At 54.1% G+C, this 27,474-nt stretch overlaps 1 protein-coding gene across 1 annotated transcript; it reads left to right on the forward strand.

Annotated features, from left to right (window-relative positions):
• The first annotated feature begins 433 nt into the window (after nt 1-433).
• IGFBP5 (insulin like growth factor binding protein 5) lies at nt 434-20,934 on the forward strand. Its single transcript, XM_049614926.1, has 4 exons — nt 434-797; nt 14,146-14,375; nt 14,971-15,090; nt 16,213-20,934. Exons 1-4 carry the CDS (start codon nt 464-466, stop codon nt 16,342-16,344), a joined length of 816 nt encoding a protein of 271 aa, XP_049470883.1. The 5' UTR covers nt 434-463; the 3' UTR covers nt 16,345-20,934.
• Nucleotides 20,935-27,474: the final 6,540 nt, after the last annotated feature.

Consider the following 27,474-nt stretch of genomic DNA (forward strand, 5'->3'; position numbering starts at 1 on the left):
AGGGTATACTTCAGATTTTAAACAAAATTTTTGAAGGCAGACCCATTTTTCTCCCCCACCCCCACCCCCTTCTCCTCCACAGCCTCCGAGCGCATTATTCCGGTGGTTGTTTTGGGGTGAACAATTTTTGGCTTTTTCCTCCCTGTAATTCTGACCGGGTCCCGCCGAGCGCGGGGGGGTGTTGTTTCTCCGGCCTCCACTCCCTCCGCGTGCACCTGGCGCAGCTCTTCTCCCCCCAACCTGTTGCAAGTCCTTTAATCCTTGCATTTGGGACTTGATCGTGGGCGCCTCAGCCCTCCATCTCTCCCTACATTTTGCAATTGTCTGGGGGAGGGCACCTGCTCTACCTGCCAGGAAAAAAAAAAATTTTTTTTTAATTTCTCCGGGCGCCCCCCTGGCCCCTTTCTCCCTACACTCTCGCTCTCGTGCCCCGCCCCAAGGTAAAGGGGAAGACACGGAGAAGATGGTGCTCACCGCGGTCCTCCTGCTGCTGGCCTCCTGTGCGGGGCTGGCCCAGGGCCTGGGCTCCTTCGTGCACTGCGAGCCCTGCGACGAGAAAGCCCTCTCCATGTGCCCCCCAAGCCCCCTGGGCTGCGAGCTGGTCAAAGAGCCGGGCTGCGGTTGCTGCACTACTTGCGCCCTGGCCGAGGGGCAGTCGTGCGGCGTCTACACTGAGCGCTGCGCCCAGGGGCTGCGCTGCCTCCCCCGGCAGGACGAGGAGAAGCCGCTGCACGCCCTGCTGCACGGCCGCGGGGTTTGCCTCAACGAAAAGAGCTACCGCGAGCAAGCCAAGATCGGTGAGCGCGCTCGGTGTGCCAGTCAGTTACACGGCGCACGGCCGGGGGACACGGGACAAGCTGGCCCCGCGCGCTTGGCCCAGCAAGTGGCTTAGAGCCGGGGTGTAGCCGGGGAGGAGGGTGGGGAGGGTCCGGGCACCTCGGAATTGGAGCCTGGCCGATCCAGCTACCCCAGGCTGCTTTCTAGCCGAGCTTCTCTCGCGGTTTTCGCTCCTTCTCCTCGCCCCTACCCCCACCCTTCTCACCCTCCCCCTTCTTCCCGAATACTGACTCTGAGCTGCTGTTCAGTCTCCCGGTCCAAACCGCCGGGTACTCAATCTCCAATCTGAGAGGGTGCATGTTACATTATCGATTCCCTCCTCCATCCCCCACCCCCACCCAATACGGTTTTTTCTGGACTTGATAAAGAAAATCTCTTTTGTTAAAATATTGCTTTGACTGGGGACCTGGAGAGAGAGGCGTTACGGGTCTGCGTGGTAATTCCACCTTTGTGCCTCCCAGTCCCTGCCCTCCCCCCCCCCCCCCCCCCCGCCCTGACATTTCTATCCTCTACGCCTGCACACACTCGCGCGCACACAACGCTCGCACGCTTGGAAGCTAACGCCTTTAGGGTGGGGGCTTTGATGCCCCTCCCACGTGCACACCATTGCTCTTGACTTGATTTGACTGTTTGTGGTAGATGGTGAAACATAGTACAATGCAAAATACCTTCTTTCCTCCTGGGAAAGGAAAAATTACAATAGCTCGCTCCGCGGCGGTGGGGGGGGGGGGGGGCGGGGGGCGGGGAGGAACGGGTAAGGTTTAGGTTCCTGTGCTGAGTATTCGTCCCCGAATCTAATTCCTTTTTCCCCGCCCAAATCCCGATTTCACCTAGGAAGAAAGGTGGGTAGAGGGACAAGAAGGGATGGAAAACTCAGACATCACAACTTGCCCGCCAGTGCTAATCTCCCCACCACCACCACCACCTCAATCTTTCAAATCTGATCGCAAGTGGGTGTGGTGTAAATGCAAGAGGGGCCCTGGAAACGCAGAATGCAAAATCAAGTGGGCGGAGACGGAAAAGCCGCGCTCCGGGAGCCTCCCCTCCGCCTCCAGTAGCCCCGCCCCCTGGTTGCCCCGCCCCCATATTCTCTGTGTCTGGAGTCTAGGGTTTAAAAGGTTGACAGAGCTACTTGTTCAATCAGTTCAGTCAGAACAGTTCTGCCTCCTTATCCCCAGCCCCCACCACCAGACGGGGTTTCCGTTTGGACTTAGACCTGATTTTACTTTTTTTTTAAAGTCCAGTGAATTGGACACAAAAATCTGGGTTCTGAAACATCAACCTGGTTATTCTCTCCAAAAGGGGTTAAGACTTGGCTAAATAATTTTTTTTTCTGTGTAATTTCTTACTGAGACCATGCCCTTCCCTCCTATCTCGTCCATTAGGGCACCCAACATGAGTTTTCCTAACTGCAAACTACAGACATTATCATACAGGAAAGGAGTCCGCTCCTGAGAAGCGGCAGGAGAACTTTCCCGGGTTCTTCCTGGATCCCCGCAAACTTTGCAGGTTTCGCCTGTCGCCCGCGGCTGCCCCTCCACTTTGCGAGAGGCTGTCGTTCTCCGGATTGCAGCCTGCAAAAAGGAACAGAGGGCAACACGCAGGCCCCGGAGGCCCTAGAGGACCGTTTGTGAAGTTATTTTTATTAGGAGCCACTTTCCAAGGCGGTCCTGGCCGCCTTCATCTTGGGGGATGTGGATTTGGAAAATCTTAGCACGGGGGAAGAAAAGGTATGAATCGATTTCCTGGCTTGGAAGCCAGCGCTCTGGGTAAAAATCCGGTCACATCGAAAGTATGCAAGGTATCACTCAGCCGCATTCTGGGCCCGCTTTTATTTGCCCAACCGTGTGGTTGGTGTGATGCGGTTGGTGTAAAAGTTGTGCGCGCAGGGCGCGCGCACACGCGCGCGCAATTGCTGGAAGAGCAAATTGGCTCATCAGCCAACTTTCCAGTTCAACGTAATACGCGCGCGCGCGCGCACACACACACACACACACACACACACACTGGCTTTTGTCCCAAGCAAGATGCCCTTTAGAATTCTCTGCAGCCCATTCCTCAACCCCCACCCAAAAGGTGCCTCTCGGCGAACACGTAGCACCCTCCACGCCCCACCCTAGACTTTGCGACTCCACCCCGCCTTCGGCAGGTGCCTGACCCACCTCAGTTTCCGAACGGCTACAGGAGCTGACCCCCTTCCTTCCGGAAGATAGTACGCTAGTGGGCGCTCCTGGCTAGCGCCTTTCAACTCGAAAATCGCTGAGTGGGTCCCCAAAAAGTTGGAGATAGGACAGAGACGGTTCATAAAAAGAGGGAAAAGAACAGAGAGCGGGAGGAGAGTGTCGGCTCCTTTGGCCAAAAATCTTGTTCCCCAACACCCCACCGCCATGTCCCCCTCCCAAAATCAGCAATGAGAACTTGGATTTGCCTCTCCCTCCTGCGGTTGCCATACAGATATAGATTATGCGCGCGCACACACACACACACACACCCATAAATCAAAAGATACATGCGCATGTAAAGAAAGACACAGATATAGATACATATAAATTTTTTTTCACCAAAAGAAAAAGTGCATCTCTAGAATCCGAAATGGAGAGCTGAGGAGAGCGAGGTGGCAGGCAGCCAAAGCTGCTGGGAGGAAGAGCCGAGGGCGGGCGGGCGGAGACTGGTGTTTTGCTGGGCGCGTTGCTGGGCAACCGGAGAGCCGAGTCCGCCCGCGAACTGGGTGCTGGGAGCGCGCCGGGCCCTACATTTTATTTTGGCCAGTTCTGGGGCAAAGATAGATACAGAAACAGAGGGCAGTGTGTGTGAAGGCTGGAGGGAGGCGGGAGACGAGCTATTTATTGAGCCAGGCTCAATAAATATCGGTGAGCTGGGTCGAGTCAAGGAAGCACCGGGCTTTTGCTTGGGCATTGTTTGGAGAAGGAGCCCTGTGGCTTTCTGGGAGGGAGGGCAGCCCACATATTTGCCCGGGTCTGGGAGATCTTTCTTGAGCCTGTGGGACATTAAGCTTGGGATACAGGGAGAAATGGGTTTTGAGTTTCAGTTCTGTCATTGAGAAATAAGAGAGGACAGAAAGTATGCTCTGGGAAAGAAAAAATAAAATTACCTAAATAAAAATAAATTCGACCTTTGCTGCTTTGAGGGGTTTGGCCTCCATCACCCTGGCTTCCACTCCAAACCTGGTCCGAATGCCATGTTGAAATCAAGTTCCAGAGTTAGGTTTATTGGCCAAATTTGTGTCTGGGTTGAACAAGATCATGGAAAACTGAAGGAGCCAGATTCCTTTCCCACCCGCATCCCCTCCCTTTGAAACAAGTCTTTGAGAGGCTGGCTGTGCCCTGAGCCAACCAAAATGGGAGTCAGGAAGACAGGAGATGGTGCTTTTAACTGGACTTTTCTTACCACCTCTTTCTGCTGTGTCAGCTCACACTGGAAGAGTATGGACAGTTGGCCACTGTGAGAGCTCATTTTCTTTCCATATTTTTTTTTCTCTCTTCTTACCCCTCCTTCCCACTCCGCCCCCACCCCCAGCCCCTAGCTCCCGGCAATCCCTGAGGGCTTCCCTGAGGGCTCCAGTTTTAAGTCCACGCAGCTGCGAATTAGCCTGGGGCTTGGGTGGTTGGTTTTGAGCAGCAAGTGGGCTTAAAGCTGCAGAGGGAGGACCGGGCTGACCTAGGAGGCAGAGGTCACCTCGAGGGTTCCAGCAAAGGGCACGAGAGCAGGATTCCCAACAGAAGTCCGGGTCCCCTTAATGGGGGATGGGGGGAAGGGAGATAGGGGGAGGTGGGTAGCGGGGTAAAGAAGGTGATTTTTGTCTAAAGTTTTTGCTTTGTACCTGAGCAATGCCTTTGCAACCTTGGGCTATTGAATGTGTAGAACGTAGAACTTGAGAAAAGGGATCTGCACACTCCGAGCCCACTGCATCCAGAAACTGGAAGAATGCCATAAACAGAGCAGGTACCAGTGAGGGACCAACACGGGGTACAAGTGAAGAGGGCCGGAGAATGGACTCGGTGAGAGACGAGGAGGCAGTTCAGAGGGGTTTTGTTAGGGTTTTTGTTTTGCGTTTTGCAGTTGGTCTAAAAGTTGCAGTCCCCAGAGACCATCCTTAAATTGCCATCTGGATATGTTTTCCAAAACAATAAGATTTGTTACCTATTTGCAAAAACTAATAAGCAAATCTACAAGGAGGCCAGTTCTAAGCTTCTCCTCCCCACTGCCCCATATACAGAGGTTCCTCCACTTTTGTTTCCTGTTCCATTTCTTTCCATGATTTCTGTTATGATGTCCTTTTTTTTTTTTCTTTTCTTTTTTGTTTAATATAAATCCAGAGAGACAAAAAGTGGCTATTCCTGTCTGGCCACTTGGCTTAGCTCGGTCCCAGTGTGCCCCCAGGAATTGTCTGGGTATTGGCCAAAGAGTGCTGATGCTGGAAGGAACCCACAGATCCCAGCAATCAAAGCAATGGTTTTACAGATGAGACGCTGAGGCTGAAGGTGTTGAGTCACTTGCCCAAAATTAGGCGCGGAGTTGGCAGCAGAGTCGGGTGGATAGAACTCAGTCTTACAGTCCTGTTGATTCTATACTCCATTCTGCCATTCCGGGCTCTTCACTAGTCCCTGGGGCCTGGCCCAAGCTGCAGCGAGGCTGTGGCAAGTACAGCCCAATGGTGGGGGGTGTGAAGGTAAATGGAGGGCTCAGAACTTGGGGGTGCTCTGTTTTATGGGAAGTGAAGTAGCCCCAAAGTGGAGAATGCAACACCCCTTTTATTTGCAATCCCACTCGGTCGCATTCCTTTCTCTACCTGGGCTTGGGAACAAGGCTGGCTTAGGCCAGTGGTTTGGTGAGGGACAGGCAGGGGCAAGGAGAGTGGAAAGGGGCAGTGCTGAGCCCAGACTTCGGATCCATGTACCAAACCTCATTTCCTGAACTGCAGGGCGCTCTCTGGGCGCGGGAAGCCAGGCAGGCAGGCCCTCGCTTCCCCTTGGCTGTGCCTTGGCCCACAGGGTCCAAGGAGAATGTGGCCAGAAGCAGCCGGCTTCCTGTGGCCACCAGCCTCCGCCAGCACAGGCCTTTTGTGGAGTCAGGCAAGCAGGATGGGGAGATCAGAGCTGGCAAGCTGTGCAGGGCAGGATGGGAGGAGGGAGAGAAAACCACAAGCCACAAGAGTTGATAAGGAGGAGAACAAGTCACCAGATTTTGAGCGTATACAAGTATGTCAGACGATCTTTCCCAATGAGAAGAGAGAGAGAGAGAGAGAGGCCTCCTGATTACAGCTGGGGGCCTCAGATTGATCTGAGGAATTGCCAAAGGCCATGCTAATACATCCTGGAGCTGTGGCATCCTGTCCCATGTCTCTTGGGGGATTGATTCTTGAGGACCAGACGGATAAGTTAAAGCCCTCTTCCCGGTAGGTTACACCTGCCAGGTGTGCCTACAAATAGGTTACCTCATTTTCCATCCCTCAACCTCAACCATCAGATGTGGGCCTTCCCTTGCTAAATCCTGAAGCTGAATTTGCACTCAAAACCTGGGCTCCTTTGACCTTTGCTGGTTTGCAACGATGTCTTGCAACCATGCTCCAGTTATCCCAAACCATTCAGATTGTTCCATCCCAGCTGAACTGAGCGTATATGCTCCACAGTCTCTTTGTCACCCACTGAAGATGACTGTCCTTCCAGACCCTTTAGGACAACACTGGCCAATTGAAATATAATACAAGCCACCCATGTCAGTTCAAATTTTCTACTAACCACATTTTTTAAAAAGGCAAAAGAAATGGGCGAAATTAATTTTAACCATATATTTTAATTCAATATATCCAAAATATTATCATTTCAACATACACCCAAACAGTTATAATGAGGGATTTTATGTTCCTTCTTTCACATTAAATCTTTGAAATCTGAGGTGCAGTTGACATCTACAGCCCATCTCAGTTGGGACACTACATTTTCACTGGAAATACTTGATCTGTAGTTTTAAGTTTCATAAAAGTTACAGTTGAAAAACTGGATTCACATACCTGAGTTGTTCCAAACATGCTCAAAAATTGTCCAATAACAGTATTCGTTTGTAAATTTAAATTAATGTAGGGGTAAGGGCGCCTCGGTGACTCAGTCGGTTAGGCGTCTGACTTCAGCTCAGGTCATGATCTCATGGCTTGTGAGTTCGAGCCCCATATTGGACTCGGTGCTGACAGCTCGGAGCCTGGAGCCTGCTTCGGATTCTGTGTCTCCCTCTCTCTCTGCCCCTCCCCTGCTCACGCTATGTCTCTTGCTCTCAAAAACAAAAATTAAAAAAAATTTTAATTTAATTTAAATGAAATACATTCTTGAATTCAGCCCCACTAGCCACATTTCAACCTTCAGTAGCCACATGTGGCTAGCGGCCCTGTAACTGGACAGCGTAGAGGCCACCACAAGCCCCTCCCCAACCTGAGGAAGGAAATAACGTCCCTACTCTCCTCCGGCATCCAAGGAGTCCAAAAGGAAGAGTCTTGAGTCTGGATTGCCAGACACAACAGGACTCTTCTCTGACCCTAGCCACTCTATTCGTAGGGGGACCAGAGAGAATTCTCGCTGTCTGTTTGCTCCCTGCCACCCCCTTCTGGCCATCCAGGACCATTTTGAGGGAATGTGGCTGCCTAATTGTAAGGTTCTGAATGGACTGTGATGAGTCATGAGTGGAAGTGTAGCCAGGTCAGAGAAATGGCCAAGTGTCTCCTCCCCGCCTCCCCCCTTTTCCATTCAGAGGCTGCTTTCCACCTGGCCCCTCCTCTCCCTTCTGGTTTGGGATGTCTGTAGGGAACAGACATTTCTACTGAGCATTCTCCACCTTCGCCAGCTCCAGAGAAACCTGGCAAGGGATCTTGACGTTGTGCGTAAGTGTGTATTTCTTCTTTTTTTTTTTAATTTTTTTAAATCTTTATTTGTTTTTGAAAGAGAGACAGAGCGTGAGCAGGGGAGGAGCAGAGAGAGGGGGAGACACAGAATCCGAAGCAGGCTCCAGGCCCCGAGCTGTCAGCACAGAGCCCGACGCGGGGCTCAAACTCATGAACCATGAGATCGTGACCTGAGCTGAAGTCGGACGCTCAACTAACTGAGCCACCCAGGCGCCCCAAGGCTCAGTGTGCATAAGTGTGTGTTTCTTATATGTAAAGTTACCGCCAGCTGCCTTCCAGGGATCAAGAAATGTGTACCGGAGCTGCAGCCCTGAATCCTCCTTGGGCCCTAGGGGAAGTAAAATGAGGGGCGTTTTTTCTTTACCTCTGATCCCAGGACGGTGGAAGGTGTGTGAGGGAGACCTTGGCCTTTCATTCTGGGGAGTGTTACCAACTTGACACCAGCCACATCTGTGCCATCTAGGCAACCTCGGTGCAATTAGGAATTGCAATTAGGAATTAGGAATGCAATTAGACAAGGGGAAACTTCTGGAGGGAGTTCTCGAGGTAGGGACTGGTTCCTCTTACCTGGGCTTGGTGATCAGACTTTCTGGCAGTCTGACTCTTGTTCTGACTGCTTACCCGCTATGCTAGATGCTGTCTTTATTTCTCTGCTTAGGAGAGAGATGTCACATATCCCTGTTGACCAATTTGGCCATTGGCTTAGAGCACCTGAGTACTTTAGTTTTCCTGGCCTGAAATGGGGCAGGGGCTGTCAAGGAGCTCAGCAGGGTAAGCCTAATGGCCTCCCTGTCTATTCACAGATTCTCTGAACCTGCTCCCCGCCTCTGTCACTCACCCCAGGTCAAAGTTCCCCTCCAGTGTCTTCTGCAACTGTCCCTTAGGATGACGGTTGTTTGGGTTTGTTTTCCTCTTGAAAAGACAGTGCTTTTGTCCTTCTCAGACCATAAGTCAGGTTAAAAAGAGCCCAGAACACGCACGTCTGTTGCTGACCACAGAGGAAAAGAAAACAGTGTCTTCCAGGAGAGACTAGGGCAAGGCAGACACGGGCCAGGGATGGAATGGGTAGGAGGAGGGACACTGCAATTCCCCAGGAAGGTTCAGCAGCCTCTCCCTACCGCCCTGTCCCCTTTCTGTTTACGCAAGGGCATGCGCACACAGTGTGATTGATTCACATGGCATCCACAGCTGGGAAACGGTCAGACTTCAGGAGACTGAAACGTGTCTCACGGTTTTTTAAACAGTGAGCCGACAATCTGTCATTTCCCCGTAAGCCTCCTGTCCTCGCAAAAAGCAGGAGGATGCAGGTTGGCTGCGAAACAGGGCAAGGTTGGGAGGCGGCTCAAAGCATCTAGCCACACCCAGGCACGGGTCAGTGCCCTCAGACCAGCTGTCCAGTGGAACTGTCTGCGATGATGAAAATGCTCTATACGTGCACTGTCCAACACAGTAGCCATTCACCGCTGTGGCCACTGAGTCCTTGAAACGTGGATAGAGTGACTGAGGAGCTGAATTCGTGATTTGATTTAATATTTATCCATTTAAGTAGCCACATGTGGCTAGTGAGTACTGTATTGGAGAGCACAACCTTAGATCAAAGAAGCCCAGTAAATCCGGGGATCCCTCCTTGTTCCTGTTCCTCTAAGACTAATTCCTTGGCTTTCTGGCTCCCTCTGCAGCAGCTTCAATGCTTTAAGGCAGGGGCCTGAGTGATGTGACCTCTCAAGGCATCCAAGGAACCCTAACATGCCTGAGTTTATGTTACAGAAACGCTTCTAGACCCACTTCTCTTTAACTCTTGGGGAAATCTTTGCCTGTCTCTATTTAAAGATTATATACTGGTTACCATATAATCGAGAGAAAAAGATAAATGACAAAGCTGTGTGCTTAAGAAATGTACTGCTTAAATTCCACAGAAGGAGTTAGAATGAGGGCCAGAGGAAACCCAGCTCCCCTTTTCATTCCTTGTAGAGATTCTGGGCAAACCCATCTTGTCTCCTGGCTAGAAAAAGAGACTTTCCCTTCCCCAGGTCCAGGTGGCCTGGCAAAGCCCTACATTCTTCCGGAGCTGTGAATTCCAAATACGCCTCGGTTTCTTCAATTTCCGCAAGCAAAGTCGCAATATCAGGGCCACCCCGTTTTCTCTTAAGGTCGATTATGAGGTTAAGATAGATTGGGAAACTACCGCCGGCCCAGGAGCAGGGAGTTAATGATGCCAGGGCAGGACTAGGAGCCCCAGGATGGAGGATTAGATTGCAGGGAGCAGCGGGTCCCCGACACCTCCGTCACGGGGCTGGGGAGAAGGATGGAATCAGAATGCACCTGCTGGTGCACCATCCGGCCCCTGCGAGAGAGCAGAGGCAGCCAGAGGTTGGATGTGGACAGCACGGTGGCATTTGGGTAGGAAGCATGCATCGTATACTCCGCTGTGAGTAGACCTGCCCACCCTAGGGTGCCTCCGGGTGCATAGCAGCTGGGCCTACAGCCAGACACCCTCTGTGACTGCTGGGTCATGGAAATGGCACAGCCCTCCAGGAGGTGTTCCTGTCGGTGCAGGAACGGCCGTGTTGTGTCCCTGGATGCTGGGGCAATGCTCTGAACCGGGAGCGCCTTATGAACGGAAAAGGAACGGAGTTGGCCACCCTGACGTGGCAGGGGCTGGGGCCATCAGGGAGCTGGTTGGAATGACTGAGCTTGGAAGGCAGACCAGACTCAGAACCCACCTGAAAGGCAACCATCAGGATGACGGGATAGCCCTCACTCCCTCGTCGTTGGGTGAGATGCGGGATCAAAGGGCCCTGCCTCCACCATCCCGTGGAGGAGCGAACAATAACCAAACATGCCGCTTTTCCATCTGCTGCAGAATCCTTTCAAAATGACATCCAGAGATGGGAAGGGAGGCCCTGGGCATGTCTCGCTTCCACCCCAGATCACTTGTCAGCTGCAGATTAGAGAAGCAACACGGGCTTATGCACAGGTCGGCCTTGTCCGTCCCCCCCTCCCCAACAAGCCTCCCACTCTCCCACTGTGTCCACGCGTGGGTTTTTTTTCCAGTTCTTCACTGGCCATCCCCACGACTCCTCAAATGCATGCTGCAGACACACAGAGAGAAGGAGAGGACTTGGGTAGCTGTCACAGAAGTAGAGGAGGAAAGCACCCAAATCCCAGATTTTAAAATTGCTTGCAATCCTTGGAAGCACTGGAAACAGGTTGTGTGGCCGTCAGTCTCCTCCGCCATCTACTGGCCATGCGGGGGTATTGACCTGTTTTTGGACCAGCTTCCAGAACCCCCTGCCCCTTGAAGTTCCCTTGCCTTTCAGGGGCCCGGGCAACTCACCAGGAAGTCTTCCCCTAAATCCCCTCTGCAGCTTTGGTCCATATCCTCTGGATGAAAAAGTGCAGGAGCAGCCAGCTACCTGTGCCTGCCTGTCTCACCCAAAACTTAAACCCTTCCCAAATTGAAAGCCTGTTTATGGCTTGGCCGGGAAGCAGCTGAGTAGGGCTAGCCGGCTCTGCCATTCCAGCTCTGGTCTTACTTTCCAGCTTTTTAATCTTCGTAGCTCTGCACTGGCTTGGTGCCACGTTTCCGCTGTCTCTGGAGACTGCAGGTGACCACAAGACCCTGATTAGTATCTTTGATACTCGACTGTTCTGCTGCCTAAGAGGTCCCGTGGGGTTAAGTGGCACCAAAAACCAGGAGGCACATCAAAACTTAAAGTTCAGAAGCAGCCAAAGAGCCTGTGCGCTGGGGAGGGTGTGCCCTCAGGAACCCCGCCTTGGTGAGCCCAGGGAAGGAGAGAGGGCTTGCAGGAGTGTTTTGAGTTCCTCAGAGAACTTACAGGGATCTGCATCATTTTCCGATATCAACATGTGCCTAGCCCCGAGGTCGTATTTGAACACCTTCAGAGAAAAGACTAAGGTGAAGGAAAATTTGCTCCCGAGTTTATGGAACCACTGCTAACAGCCCCGTCCTCCCACCAGGAAGAGTGAGTCCAGGGTAAGGGTGGCCCATAGCACTTCCTAGAAAAAGTCCTAAGAGGCGAAGAGTCTTGAGAAAAGCTGTCGATATATGGAGTGCTGTGAGCCAACATGCTGCCAGGCCCACAAGGCAGACAGAGGAGCTCCGTGAGAGGTGACACGAGATCTGGAGGATGGCAACCTCTGACCAAAGGGACGGAGGGGCCCCTGCAAAACAGGTGGCCAGAGGAGGATGGGTGGTGCTCCCGTCCCAGATGTCTTCAGGAAGTAGAAAGAGCACCCTGAGACAACATGGATGTACTTGTTCCTGCTTGGACACAGGGACGTGGACCCGGGGGTCTATTGGAAGGGTTCCAGGAGCTGGTATAGCCAGCCCCTGGAGGTGAGCAGCTTCCTGGTGTCTCTCCCATGAAAGAGGTGACTCCTGGAGCCCGGCCCTGCAGGTGCCCCTGAGGACAAGTTGCTGGCCCTGCAGCCCAGGCTGGAGCAGTTTCTGAAGGAGACACTCAGCCCTCTGCCAGGTGCTGGTCGGCATCTGGCCCACCCACCCCCCTACCCTCCCTCACTTCACGTGGTTATCATCTCGATTAGGGAAAGGGTGTGGCCATGCACCCCAGAACGCCCCCAACCTTTCAGTGGCAACCATCTCTTGTCCTCTCTCCTACCTCAGCTGTCAACTGCTTGTTAAAAGTCCGAATGCTTGGTGATGCCCAGAGAGATTGAGTGAAGTGTCTCAGATCACCCAGCAAGATGGGCTCAGCAACCCTCTGTGCCACAGTTGGCTTTTCCTTTCCACACATCTCTCCCCAAGACCTGAGCCTCGGGTTTGGGACTAAGTTACTAGATAACAGAGCCCTAGCCTTTCAATTTGTACAGAGTCCCCCCCGCCCTCCACCCCAAGCCGGCTCTGCTCCTCCCTGTGCCGCACCCCATTCTAACTTGTCCTGCAACCAAGAAAAGTTGGTTGGCTCCAAACCCCACTCCTTAGCCATCCTCCATCTGCCAGGCACATCACCATGCCAGTTAGTCATCACAGCAGGTTTGCTTGACTCCACTGAGTCAAGCCGAGGTGGGAAGAGGGAGGGAAAGACCAAAAGTGGGGGATGGGGACCTGGCACTGAGTTTTCTGCTCAGAGAAAGCCCGCCTGATGCTCCGCCATTTGCTCTCTTCCTGTCCTCTTCCTCTCCGGTGACTACTTCCCTGCCTATGGGTAAATACCCAAATCAGCTAACCCCCACCCAAAACACTGCAAACCTGTGGAGGCTTCTTCGGGGCGGGGAACTTCCCTGCCAGGGCCTTAAAGACCGGATACCTATTCACTTAAGTTTGACAAATCCCAAGCCAAGAGACAAACAGGTGCCCAGGTGCTTCCTGCCACCTGCCATCCCGACCGGGTTAGGCCGGGTCCCCAAACGCCTTCCTTACCCCACACCTGGAACTCCCCCTGGGAAGAGGGCCTCTGCCCGGGGGACACAAAACAGTGTCTTCCCACCAAGGTTCTCCTTCCCAGTGCATCCCTTCATCCGCATCTCCTTGGAGTCCTCTCCCTCCATTTCCCATCCCGATGCCTTGTCCTCATGGCTCCTGGGGAGCCCAGTGACGGTGGAGTGGGCAGGGGACCGGATCTTCCCTCTCCTCATTTGAGTCAGTCGGGGTCACTCCAGAGCCCTGTCTTCTCTTTCTAAAATTTGAAAAGAAAAGAGGTGTTGTAGACGGGGCCTCCCTGCCCCCACCCGCCCCACCTTGTACCTGGTCTTGCTCTGGGCATCCTGGCCACGCCCTGACCGACTGGGAAGAGCGGCTCTGTGTCTGCCGAGGCTGGTGGGGTCAAAGAGCTGAGAGGACACGTGGGGACCCAGAGAAGGGTGCCTAGGAGAGAGGAATGTACTGGAAGTCTGTGGAGGGAGAAAAGGCTAGGGGTAGAATTAACAGATCAACAAATAAATGAACAAAGTCCTGCTTCTTTAAAGGTCATAAGTCAGCTAAGTATAGACTGTCACCAAGTCTCTCCTATATATAACCGCTCCAGCCCCAGCCAGCTGTCAGCCTCTCTTGGCCTGGAGCTGAGTTATGTTCCAGCCTCCCAGGGCCCGGAGCACAGAGCCAGCTCAAGGGTTCCAGGTCCCCCCACCCCGCCACCAGCACTGCTCCCCTCCAAGCCCCACACGTCTGGCTCTCTCAAATCTCCTCTTCGTGATCGTCCCCACCACCACCCTGCTAGCCTAGATCCCGAGGACCGTCCTACTCCCATCCCGGTTGCCCAAGTCAGAATCCATCCCAGCTCCAACAGTCCTGGAGGCACAAAGACCCCACATAGGATAGACTTGGCCTTTCCTGTCCATGCTGGGCTGTCACCTATTTTCCCCCAACAGCCTGCATCTCACCCCTGAGGCTGATCCTCTGCCTCCTTCTCCTGCAGAGAGAGACTCCCGTGAGCACGAGGAACCAACCACCTCCGAGATGGCTGAGGAGACCTACTCGCCCAAGATCTTCCGGCCCAAGCACACCCGCATCTCTGAGCTGAAGGCCGAGGCCGTGAAGAAGGACCGCAGAAAGAAGCTGACCCAGTCCAAGTTTGTGGGGGGCGCTGAGAACACTGCCCACCCCCGGGTCATCTCTGCACCTGAGATGAGACAGGAATCCGAGCAGGTGAGTCTCGAGGATTCTCTCCTCATCTCCGTCGGCATCCGCACCTGGCCACCTCTGCCACTCCCCTGACTTTTGACCTTCCCCTGCTTCTAAATGAGCATCCGTGGGCAGCAGGTGCTTTGGCTGGGCCTAGCTGAGGGCCTACCGCTTAGATCAGCTTGGGATTCAGGAGGATTTTCAGAGCCTACGTTTATCAGGCCTCGGCGCTTGACCGAGGGACCCCGGGAGTAGAGGCGGTGCTCATTCAAGGAAGGTGCTGGGCTGCCACAGCAAACACACCAGGAGCTGCGACGTCACCTGGGCAGAGGCTGCACGTTCCCCTAGGGCATCTGCCGACGACCACCCCGGATGTAATCAGGGCAGAGCGGAAGAGCTGAGGGTGGGTGTTGTGGGAGGTAAGTGGGACCATGTGTCTTCCTGTCTAGTCACACGCAGGCTCCTCCCAGAGGAGGAAAGATCTTAGGTAGCAAGTAATTGGAGCGACAGTCTCGACAGACCCTTCAGCCCCCGTGCCCTCGGCCACGCGCTCTGCGTATACGGGTGGTTTCTCCATTTGGGTGCCGCCGTGTCCCTCACCCCTGCCGTCCTCACACAGGGCCCCTGCCGCAGACACATGGAAGCTTCCCTGCAGGAGCTCAAAGGTAGCCCACGCATGGTGCCCCGCGCCGTCTACCTGCCCAATTGTGACCGCAAAGGATTCTACAAGAGGAAGCAGGTACGCCACCCGCCCCGCCCCTGCCCCCAGGTTCAGAGGGCTCCTGAAATGGCACTTGCCAGAAATTTTTTTTACCTCTGAATGCTTAAGATTTCCGTCATTAACAATAGTGTTTCCTGAGCCTCTGGTCTCCGTGCAGGTACCCCGGTCGCCAGGCTCCCGGTTCCCTCCTGTGCTATGATCTACTTAAGTTTTAATGATCCACCTTGTTTCCATGAATCCATTGAAAAAGGAAGCTTTATATCACTATGTCATATCGCACGTTGTACCTACTATTTTCTGACAACCCCACACACAGAAATACATACATCCGCAGATGATGACTTCAAAACCTATTTTCAGCAGGTACCCCCCCCCCCCCCCCGAGATCATTTACATCCCATTCGCAGCCAGCCTGCCCTTTGGGCAACACGGAATATTGAGCCTATTCAAGTGGTACCCACTACCTCAGGCCGGTGGTTCTCACACTTCCTTGGAAGTGGCTTATTAAAACACCAATTGCTGGCCAGAGTTTTCCGGGATGGAACTCTGGGAATTTCGCATTTCTAACACGTTCCCTCCCAGGTGACACTGATGGTCCACAAGGGTCAGGGGTCAAGAGCCAGGTGGCCTTGGGTCAATTCTTGGCTCTCCCACTTACGAGCTGTGTCCCCCTTACCTAGTCATTTAATGTCTCTGCCTCCAGCTTCTCATGCAAAATGATGACTGCACCCATTGTCCTTACGCAGTTATGAGGGATAATGGACTCTTCTTTGTAAAACCCTTAGAACAGTACCTTCTATGTAGTAAGTGTTCAGCAGTGTCTGCTACATGATGAAGCTGTGCCAGTGATGCCCGGTACCATCACCACCACCGCCTTCATCATCATGTAGCCGCCTGGAGAACACCGCGGCAGAGGACCCTGAACGGGTGACATAAAAAAGAGCTTGTAAGAGCTAATCAGGGGCCGACTGTCTAGGTTAGCATCTTCCGTGGGGCCATCCCCGTGCAGGGGGTTTACTGGAACCCCATGGCTGATGTCGGGGTTGAGAATCTGTCTGGGGGCAGGGAAGACAAAGGCCAGACAGGAGCAGAGCCTCCGGGGACAGCCACCCTCACTGCCTGTCGCTCTCCCCACCCCAGTGCAAGCCTTCCCGCGGCCGCAAACGTGGCATCTGCTGGTGCGTGGACAAGTACGGGATGAAGCTGCCAGGCATGGAGTATGTCGATGGGGACTTTCAGTGCCACACCTTCGACAGCAGCAACGTTGAGTGATGCGTCCCCTCCCCATCCTTCCCTCGCCCCGTCCCACCCCCGGCCCCGACTCAAGCCAGCACCTCCCTCCACCCCAGGACGCCACTCATTTCATCTCATTTAAGGGAAAAAAAAATACATATATCTATCTATTTGAGGAAACTGAGGACCTCGGAATCTCTAGCAAGGTCTCAACTTTCAAACCGGCAACAGCGGAGATGCAAAAAGCTAAGGAGACCCCCCCCCCTTTGAAAATGGTTTTCTTTTTGAAGCAAGTTGAATGGACAGGGAGGGGAAGGGAGGAGGAACATGAGAGAGAAGGGAATAAAGTGCACGTGTAGAAGAGAGGGGGAGACAAACCGAGTTTCGAAAAAGGAAAGAAGAATGTGGGCAGGAAGGAAAGATCACCGGGACCATGGCTGGATCCACCTGTCGTGTCCAGCCCTGGCCTGAGTTGGGAGACGTTTGGGCACTAGAAGGTATGGCCCAAGGTGTGGCATTCGATGACACCCTTGGGGGTTTTCCCGACTGGATTGGATACAGGGGGAGAAAGGAAAAGACAGAAGGGGTCAGTGCCTCTCCTGGATCTGTCTCCACCTCCAGCCAGCGAGCTGCATGGCTCCCACCCACCCCTCCTCCCCTCTCACCCGGCAGAGGGTTCTCCCTCCCCAAAACTTCTAAAAACTAAAATGCATTCCATTCTTCTCCAAACAGAGCAAATGAATAACCGAGTGTCATTAGAGAGATTTTTCCTAAGCAGATACATAAAGATTGTGTGTACGTCTTTCACTCCCCGTGCAGATGTTTAGAACCCAGTACACACGCCCAGAGTGGACAGACTTGCCCTTCCAGGGTGACTAAATCATGCCGACACGCACGGTGATTTCAGCCCCTCATTGCACTCAATTCACCATTAGCACGGCCTCTGTGGGGGAGGATAGGCTGAAAACAATGTGGCCTCGTATTTATCTACGAGGCTCCATGTAGTGATCTATAAGGCATATAAACCTATTTTCTTTCTTTTTTTTCTTCTTTCTTTTCTTTCAAAGGTTTGCATTAACTTTTCAAAGGAGTTCCTCTGGGGGCACTGAGGAACTTCCTCATTTGGGGAAAAACCAGGAAAACCCAAATTCTTCTAACACAACCCTTAACTCTGGCTCGGCCAGCCTCCCTCGAGGGGCAAACGCAACCTTGGGCAGGCCACGGTGTTGGATTTTTTCACGATTCCCCGTACGCGTGTGTGTGTCCATAGGTACCACCGAGCCAGGTAGATGAGGGCTCTTGATGGTGCATTGCCCCTGCATGCACCGTCCCCCCCCCCCAGCATATCCTTTAGACCCTCCAGAAGTAACCGGCTCTGGGCCCTGCACCAGTCGCGCACACCAGCTCCAAGTTGGACCCCCTGGTCCTGCCCAGCCTTTTCATTTCATCCGGGCAGAGCCTGCATTTTGAAAGCCTCTCTGGGCCTTCACGCTGGCAGAGCAGGAGAGAGACTGAAGTGAGAGGTGGCAGCAGGGGTGATGGAAGTGAACCGGTTTAAATACAGGGAAACAGTAAAAGTGATTGCATTGTGCAGGCCCACGTAGAGGGCATATGGAGGGACGGGGGCTGGAGGGACGGGGGTAGTGGGCAGGGGGACTGCCCTGTTTTAGCTTTGGAGCAAAACAACAGAAAGGAGGACAGAGCCAAGAGAAGCCTCCCTGGCTCCCCACCCCCTACACCCTTTGGGATTCGAGAGGAAAGAAAGAGGAAGATGGGGGCACGGTTTCTCAGAAATGAGCTTAATCCAGGCCTGAAGGCCAGTAAGGTGGGCAACTTTAGGCAGGTTCTAGACCCTCGCTGCTGGACAGGAGCAAGGATCGGCAGAGACTGGCTGTGCTTTTGAAGGGACAAGACCATGCGCTCAGGTGGCTACCTTCAACCCGCAAGGAGGGACTGAGGCCAGAGTCTTTCGAGCTCTCCACCCACACGGGCCGATGCAGGCTTTGTCCTCGGTGTGGAGGATGGACGAGAGGCCAGGACGACCAGGAAATGGATGCTCCAAGGGTGCTGTCATTTGGCAGCCAGATTTGGAACCAGGAAAATTCCCATTCCTGCTGACTTCCTCCACGGATTGGCAGCCGTGGGCTGTCCTCTGAGGCTCAAGAAGACCTGCCAGGAAAGGGCAGGAAACTGGCAAAGGAGACCCCTTCTTGCCATGAACACAGCTCTCTCCACTCTCTCCCAATGGCATGGCACCATGGAGGCCACCCCAACACCGAACTTGGGGCAGTGAAGAGGGACAGCAGAGAAGCAGATAGATTTCAGCTGGTGGGAAATTTGTAGCTATGGAACTCGGGGGGGGGGGGGCTCCCTGCCCCCCCCAACTGGACAGTTGGCTGGGACAGGAAAGATGGTCGATTGTCATAGGACAGAGGGCCCTATGGGGATGGCAGCCATGAGGACTCACTTGACCTGCTGCGTCCGTGCGCCCCATCTCTCTGCACAACTGTCCCCAAACCCCCGACTCACGTTTCTGTGTCTTAGGCCAGTATTGTAAACCTTTCCCACCTCACTCTTCTGTCTGCCCTTTCTTTCTGTGGATCTTGAGCAGTCTTCTAACTGGGATCTGCCAAGTGGATACTGGGGTGCCGTTGCCCCTAAGAAAGACTGAGCCAGGGATTGCATACCCCTTCCCACACCCCTCCCAAGACCTGGACCTGGTTCCTGAGAGGGGCCCCCTCTTTTCCCCCTGCTGTTTACTGGACTCTGAACGGGCGTCTGCCCCTGATCTCGGCTCTTTGCTGTCGGCCACGAGGTGGGGGAGGATGGTCTGGTTTAACTCCACCAGCGCCTTCGGGTTTCTGCCGTTCAGGCCGCCTCACCCGAACCTGTGAGGCCAGTGCTTCTGCAGAGGGTGACTCTGGTCAGCTGGCCACTCCCCGGAGGATGCTGGACCTTCGTGACGGATGAGAGTGACCTCCCAGGATGAGAGGGAGGCCTGGCCTGCAAAGGCAGTCATCGAGGAAGATGTCCCCATCGAGGAGCGTGCCCGGGGCAGGGCAGGAGGAGAGGCAGGTGGGCAACGCCACCAGCTGGGATCCTGAGCAGGAATCTTCTTGACTCCAGGCTGCCTGATGGCTGCTGTTTATCCACCTAGAGGCCTTAGGCTCCGGGTTTTCTGTGGCCTCAAGACTCAGTGTTGCCCCCGCCCCACTCACCCACCCAACAGCGGGCCTCTTCCCATCCCCCTCTGACTCATGCCTCACTCTAGCAGCGAGAGGATATCCGTCATTTCCACTGGTTCCCGCTGACTGAGGGAGGCCTCGCCAGGACTGAGCCTCCTTCCCCCAGAGCTTCCCCACCCACCTGAGCAAAGCAGGGCATCTGGGACGGAAGAGACTCGAAAGTTTCTCAGACAGCCAGGCCTGGACAGGCAGGCCTGGAGACATTCAACTCCCCACAGGGGAGGACGGGAGGCCCAGGAGGCCGTGGGGTCTACCTCCTGTCTCCTCACCCATTTCCCACCCCCCCCCACCCCCCGCCCTGCTGTCACCACCTCATTGGTCTCCATGGTAACCGCAGGGTCAGCCTCCCCTGGGGGAGGGGGGCCTGACCTCTGCTCTCCCACCACCCAGCCTGGTGGCAGCCACACGGCTACCCCACTCAACTGCCAAGCCCCCCCGCAAGGTGGCCCACGGCTGCCCCTCTCCCTCTGCTCGGCCCCCCGAGAGGGCTGCCGTGCCCGTGGAACTCTAGAGGGGAGTGGGCCAAGGAGAAGCAATCCTTGGGCTCAAAGAGGACATTTTTGGCTTCTGAGAGAAAGGAGGCTGGGTTTAGAGAAGTGGTGGCACGAGGGGACGGGGACCTGCCAGCCGGCCACCTGGGTGTTGTACTGTCTTTATTTTTAAAACCACTAAGTGCAAGACTTATTTTTGCACTTTTCTCCACTTTTTTTTTCCTCCTAGGTTTTTGTTTCTTTTTTTAAACATACTTTCTTGGTTTTCTAATGGAGTATATAGGTTAGCCATTTTCACAGACTCTGGCCCCCTCTCCAATGGGGGGAGGGAAGGTGGGGAGCACCGGCCACCTGTGCCCGTCCCCCCCCACTCCCTGGTCCCCGGCCACCAGCCTGAGTCCCCAATCTCCCACCACCACCACCACCGCATAGTAGCCCACATGGATAGACAGTTGTCAGACAAGATTCCTTCAGATTCCGAGTTGCCTACCGGTTTTTTTTTCTTCTTTTAAGACAGCAATAACCACAGCACATATTACTGTAGCTCTTTGTAGTTTTACATACGTACATACCATAACTCTCTCTCTCCCCTTGTTTTGTTTTCAACTTTTTTTTTTTTTAAATAAATGCTCATAATCTTTACTGGTGAAAAGGATGAAAAAATAAATCGGCAAATAAAACCAGGCTGAGGGGCTCGCCTCCTGTTTAAGCATTTTGTACCTGAGGAAATAAAACAAACAAAAACAAAAACAAAAAGCCAGAGGATCTCACGTTTTATTAAAAAAGTGAAGATTGCTGTATACTATTTATTCAACTTATAATTTATGTTACTCCTTGATCTTTGTCTTTTGTCATGACAAAGCATTTATTTAATAAAGTTATGCATTCAGTTAGCCTGCGTCAGCGTCCTCCGAGGGCCCAGGGAGGCAGGTGAAGGGTGAGAGGCACACAGGGGTCCCCTCAGGCCACATTCCAGAGGGCGAGGAGAAAGGGCCAGGCAGAGGAAAGGCTGACGGGCCTGCTCCCTCCACAGAGGAGCCCCCAGACCCAGCCTCCCATCCAAACCTGAGCGCCCCCTTCTCCATCCGTTCAAAACATTCCAGTGAGTTAACGGACACAGCGTGCTTAGAGCAATTAGGGAATGTGCGCTCAGCTACTGTTTTTACCGTTATTATCATCATTTAATCTCAGCCCCTGCTATTACGTAAAGTGGCCTTAATCTACCCTTTAGCAAATGACGGGTCCCTTTTCCTTGGAGAGGATTTTCAGGAAGGCATTTCTAGAATGTTCCTCAGTCGCTGATTCTGGTGCCTCGTATAAACTCTTAACTCCTGGGAACCTCTGGCCAACGTGAATCCTACCTCCCACTCCTGCCCAGCCCCCAGCTGTCTCCGCCCAGTGAAGAAGAAAGCCATAAAATGGCTAATGACTCAGATTTTAACCTTACAGCCATTGAAAGAGCACAATTCCTACATTGCCCCACTATCTGTCTTTCCTTCCTCCTGGGTCCCTTCTTCCTAATGTCCATGCCCCCCCTTCACGTGTGGGGTGCACAGGAGTTCACTGCCCTTCGTGCATCCCACTGACGGCACCCGATGGCTGCCCAGTCCTCGGGCACAGCACATAGAGTTGGTGGCATCCCCACTCTGCCCAGCCCAAACCCTGGTACCTCCGCCCCATCCGAGTCATGTGGCCGATGGAGTGATTAGGAGCATCCTGCCTGGTGAAGAGGTTGGCCTGTCACTGGCCATGCATCCTTCTGAAGGTCGCTGAAACTCTCTTCCCTGGGACCCTTCAGACATGTGGTCATTCAGACAGCGTCCAGCAGCAAAGGCAAAGATAGAGCAGGCCCCTCGGCCTTGCCTCTGCCTAGATGCACAAGGAGGTACAGAGAGCGATGGGGTATCTATTCACCTCCCTTTGCAGGGGGGTTGATGAGGGAGCCCAGGGAGAGTAGTGCTTGGAAAGGCTCTGCTGGTCCAGCCACATGGTACCCCTGCCCCGGGACTGTCTCCTGGCGTCTCCATTGGCAGCCGCTCACCCTGCTGTCACCCCCATGCTGCTGGGGGTGGGGGTATGTGAACCCGGAGTCTTCTCCCCACTGCTCCTCCCTCCACCAGGCTCCGCTGCTGCCCGTGGGCCTCCCCCCTGCCCTGACAACCCTCCTCTGCGAACTTCCTGTTCACCCACGAGGTCACCTAGGATTCTGGCTCCCGGCTGCTCCAGACCTGGCCCCACCCCACCCCACCCTGCACGATTCAGGGGTCATTGGAAAACCCCCACAGCACCCCAGTGATCACTCACGGGGTCCTTGTGACCCAGTAGGACTGGGCTGGCGCCTCCCTCACCGCCAGCCGGCCGCGCTGGTCCATGGCCACACTTCCAGAGACACTGCTCGCTGTGCTGTCGACTTCAACAGTCTCGCCTCTAAACACTCAAAGCTCAGAAGGCACGCTCTGAGCCTCAGGACCCCGAAGAGCTCCACACGGAGAATCCCAATACCCCGCTCCCCACTCCACTCGTACTCTGTATCGCAGTGAGGAAACAGGTGGGGGCTGCAAGGCCGGCATCTTACTCGGGGGAGAGTGAGTCTTTGGTCTCCCCATTCTATTTTCCAAGCCGTCGAGCCTCTCCGGCTTTGCCTCCTTCCCTGAGGAGACTAGACGCACGGGTCCACTGTTACCTCTGCTTTTCTGGGTCCCACCTGCCCTGCAGCACCTCAGCCCTGGAGAAGCCTCACCAGCCAACAGTGGCACTCCCGTTCAGCCCTGCTGAGCCCTGATGGAGAAAGTCCCTCCGCGGTGTGGGCTGGCATCATCACAGAATCCCCAAGCTCCAAATCCTGCTAGCCTTGCCTCCCTCCCACGCTCCCCCGTGTCTACAACACCCTTTCGTGCTCCTCTCCGTACCCCCTGCTCCCCATCAGAGAAAAGCAAGACCGGCCTGTGAGAATGTCCTACCTTCGCATCCAAACCCCTGTGGAGTTAGCCAGAAAGCCACCGCCCCGTTCCCCTCCCTCCTGAACCCTTCTTCTTGCTTCCAAAGGACAGCCGCCTTCCTGTGCCCTGCACACCTGCGGCTCCCACCCTTCGCCATTAACCACCCCTCTCCTGCCGTGGAGGTGACGGTGGAGAAGGAGCAAAAGGGGCACATATGAACAGTGTCTTGTGGATAGAACCCAATGGGTCTTGTTCATGAATTGGATGTCAAGATGAGGGTGATGGGAAAGTCAAGGAGTGTCTTCTTGGCACTCCGGGCAGCTCCAATACAGTGTGCCCAAAATCGAATTCATCCTGTACGCTCAGGTACCTTGCCCATCTTATTTTATCTTACACGTTACACACTGCAAATTCAAGAACAAGAACGCCATTTGAACTCATCACCTTCCCTCCTAAGCCACCCTCTCCTCCTCCCCAAATCCTTCCTCCCTTTCCGGCTGCTATCCCAGAGAATGGTACCGCCATCTACCCAGTTGCCTTAGCCTGACCCCCAGTGTCATTGCTGACTCCTCATTCACCTCCTACGTCCCCACGTCCCAGGAATTGGCTACCTCATCGAAAACTCTCAAATCTGGGGCGTCTGGGTGGCTCGGTCGGTTGAGCATCTGACTCTTGATTTCGGCTCAGGTTATGAGCCCAAGTTCATGAGATCAAGCCCCACGTCGAGCTCCACCCTGAGCCTGCTTGAGATTCTCTCTCTCTCTTCCTCTGCCCCTCTCCCCTGCACTCTCTTCTCTGTCTCTCTCTCAAATAAAAAAAAAAAAAAAAAATCACACATCCAGTCATGCCCATCCTCTGCTTAAACGCTTTCCTTTCAGTCCAAAGCTGAAATCCCTCAGCAAGACCCCCAAAATCCTTCCTGACGAGCTCTTCTCTGACTTCCTCCCCAGCTGCTCCTGTATCTACACCCTCTCTCTACCACAGGGAGCCTCAAGCCTCCACGTAGCTCATGCTGTTCTCTCGGCCTGAACACCCCCCCACACACACCACATCTTCCTCTGAAATTCCTACCTCCTCCCTACAACTGTTTCTGTGGGACGTACATTCCTCCCAAGTGCACTCGGGAACACCTCTGTCCCTCCCATGGACGTCGCAGACTCCCGTGGCTGTTTCCATCCACTGCAGTGTCAACCCTTTGGGACAGGGGCCATAATCTGTCTCATCTTCACCTCCAAGAACCCTAACCCTGAGCCCAGGGTGCAGCACTAACTACACGTAAGCAGCACTTCCTATACGACAGAAATGATTTTATATTCTCAAAGCAATTCTTTGAAAAAGAAATCATCCCAGTATTTAAAAGGGAAATAAAGCTCAGAGGTTAGGAATGTGTCCAAAGTCCCATATGTCATAAGTAGTAGAGTCCAAATTCCGTTCAAACACTGCCTCACCCCCGGGGGCGCTCTCACCCACCACATCCTATGGAGCCGGTCCAGTCTCTACAGCAGTGGCCGTCCGGATTCAGAGGGCTTAACAACAAGGCCAGCTTCCCAGGCACGAAGCCTGTGTGGTCACACAGGGCCTGGGCCTGGCTTAATCCTCTGCCATAACTGTCTTGAAATTCTGTTTTTTCAAATGTTTATTTTTGAGAGAGACAGAGAGAGAGGGAGAGAGAGAACATGCAGGGGAGGGGCAGAGAGAGAGGGAGGCAGAGGACCTGAAAAGCGGGCTCTGTGTTGACGACAGAGAATCCGATGCAGGGCTCGAACTCACGAACCGCAAGATCATGACCCGAGCCCAAGGCAGACGCTTAACCAACTGAGCCACCCAGGCGCCCCTTGAAATTCTTAATAATTTCTAAACCAGGGGCTCTGAATCTGCCCCAAATTGTACAAATTAGGTCACCGAGAAACTAGGTGACTCTATGAATTAGAATCGCCCAGGGGGCGTGTTTCAATGCAGATTCCCAGATCCCTTCCCAGGCTTCTAGCTCAGGCGGTCTTCGACAATGGGTCCCCTGTTTCTGCGAGGTTACCAAGCACCCAAGCTCCCAAATGGACTCCTGGGACCACCGCTTAAGCAAAATCACCCTCCGAGACCCAGCAGCAGTTTCCCGTGCTGCCCCCACGGTGGCAGTATAGCCCCAGTGTTTGTCAACAGCCCAGCAGTTCCAGGAGGTGAGCAACCAGCCTGCAATCCTCAAGATCCCTCCCCCCCCCCAGCTCCTCCCAGCCATCTTCCCACTTGGGAGCAATTATACTTTCCCTCAGCAAAGGTTTCTAGGGCATACTATCCATCCATCCATCAGGGGGTTCCTGTAGCTAGAGCCACAGTGGGGGTGCGGCTCACCCATAAAATCCTCTTCAGAGGGTTTAGAGCACAGGGAGGCTGTGAGCAAGTGACGTGGAAATGAGCACTCTGCAAAAATACTACAGAAAGGGCCCGAGTTGGCAGTCTTGGGGTACGGCGGGGGCGGGGGCGGGGGCGGGGGCGGGGGAGGGGGGGTCTGGCGTGAGTGTTAACTCCAACGACGGCCCCTTCATAATCCACCCCAATTTATATGGTTTTCACATCCATGGTCTCACATTGCTACCACCCTGTTATTTGAGGCTGAGATCATCCCCATGAGATGCAGAAAACTTGAGTCTCAGAGAAGGCGGGTAGCTCCAGGGCAATAAAACAGTTAAGTGGTGGGACAGGATTCAAACCCAGGTGTCCTGACTCCAGCTTTCTTTTTGCCCAGCTCTGCATTAGAATCGCCTGGGAAAAAGAAGAAAAAGAAAAGAAAAGAAAAGAAAAGAAGGAAGGAAGAGAGAGAGAAAAAGAAAAATAAAGAGAAAGAGAGAAAGGAAAGAGAAAGAGAGAAAGGAAAGAGAGAGAAAGAAAGAAAGAAAGAAAGAAAAGAAAGAAAGAGGAAGGAAGGAAGGAAGGAAGGAATGAAAGCCCTACCTGGGCTCCACTCCAGGCCAATTAGATCAGAATCTCTGACGGTGGGATGCTGACATGCATGTTTTTTTAAGCGCCCCGGTCGATTCGAATGTTAGCCGGGGTCGAGACGGCCTGCACCTGCAGGGAGAGCCAGCACCCGCTGCCCCATCCCAGGACAGCAGCTGCAGCCGAGGGGTGGGCGGCAAGAGCACCCACCCGTGGATGAAGGAAAATCAGACCCCAAACCAGGATGGCTGGCCCACAGGGTACAGACCCAGCCCGCGCCAAGAGCGCCCTGGGGTCCCTCCAGGCAGCCCCGCCCTGCTTCCGCCCGGAGAGGGCAGCGTAACTCAGAGCTGAGCAGCCTCCGCACTCTGGAATTTGGAGCCCCAGCCTGGGCCGTGGAGGTTGGACACCTCTGTGGGTTTTTTCTTCATCTGTAGAGTGGGCCTAATAGTTCCTCGTTGATAGATTCATGAGGATTGACAGAATTAACTCAGTTTCGGAGCGGTAGAGCACATGGCCTAAGTGACCAAACGGCCTGCAGGCCTTGGCCTTGGCCTGATGCAGCCTAGAGCACTCTGGCCAGGATTTATCTGCTTTGGGGGACCTGGTTTCCTTCTAAGGGGAGAAGCAAGTCTCACCCCCTTAAAGGTCCCAAGTGCCTTTTTGCCTCTCCTGAGTCGATAGAAGGAAGGACAGGAGGGAGATGGTCGAACAAAACCACCTTCCCTCACCTCCTGTGGCAGGAAAGTGTCTGACTCCAGACACAAAAGAGGGACTACCAGGAAAGGTGGGGCTCTGTGCCCGGTGCTAGGGAGGGGAGAGAGGGGGGCACTCCTTTCCCTGTGGCCCACTGCCAAGTGCGAAGGCCCCTGCAACTCGCCAGGGGTCAGGGGCCCCCAGAACAGTGGGTAGAACTCTCATAGAATTTTGCTTCAGAAACAGGTGCTCATCGGTGCATGTGTAGTCTTGTGAACACTGCTGTTCTGGAAGCCGAAGAGTTACTTGGGCCCCTTGGAGAACAGCACCTGAATTCCCAGAGGCAACACCTTGGTGAACACGCTGGCGTACAATAACCCGCTCCCTTTCCTTGGGGACCTGGGGGTCATCTCCCCCTGCCCAGAAGGGAGCTGTCCTTACTTCAGGGGCCAGAGGGCCTCAGATCCAGTGTCTCCCCGTTCTGTCGCCCTCTGCATCACCACCTGAACGTGAGACTGAACGTGGGAGAGAGAAAGACACTCGCTCGACCGCTCCTCCCTCATTGCCCACCCAGGGGCGGCTTGGGGGCCAGAGGCTGAGCTGGCAGTCCAGGGGAGACACCAGAGTCCTGTGGCCGCACTGGAAGGGTCCACCTGGACTGAAGACTTTAAGTTTCCACAGGCCACTTGAGGGAGGAGATTCCCCTGCCTCCTGACCCATCCTTCTCATTCCCAGCCCAGCCAAGGCTGTGCCTGTCCCACTCACTCCCAGCCCCTACTCCCAGCAGTCGGGGACAGAGCTGGACAGACGAGGCCAGCCAGCGCCAGATCGCTTTCCCGGGGAAGCCCCCCAAAGACTCAGGCAAAA

This window comes from Panthera uncia, assembly GCF_023721935.1.
Source record: "Panthera uncia isolate 11264 chromosome C1 unlocalized genomic scaffold, Puncia_PCG_1.0 HiC_scaffold_3, whole genome shotgun sequence".
Lineage (NCBI taxonomy): Eukaryota > Metazoa > Chordata > Mammalia > Carnivora > Felidae > Panthera > Panthera uncia.

What these genes read in the sequence shown, in the direction of transcription:
- IGFBP5 (XM_049614926.1), top strand. Translation starts at nt 464, where the DNA reads ATGGTGCTCACCGCGGTCCTCCTGCTGCTGGCCTCCTGTGCGGGGCTG. An exon ending in TGAGACAGGAATCCGAGCAG is followed by an intron (nt 14,376 to 14,970) that starts GTGAGTCTCGAG and finishes GTCCTCACACAG; the next exon opens with GGCCCCTGCCGCAGACACAT. An exon ending in GATTCTACAAGAGGAAGCAG is followed by an intron (nt 15,091 to 16,212) that starts GTACGCCACCCG and finishes TCCCCACCCCAG; the next exon opens with TGCAAGCCTTCCCGCGGCCG.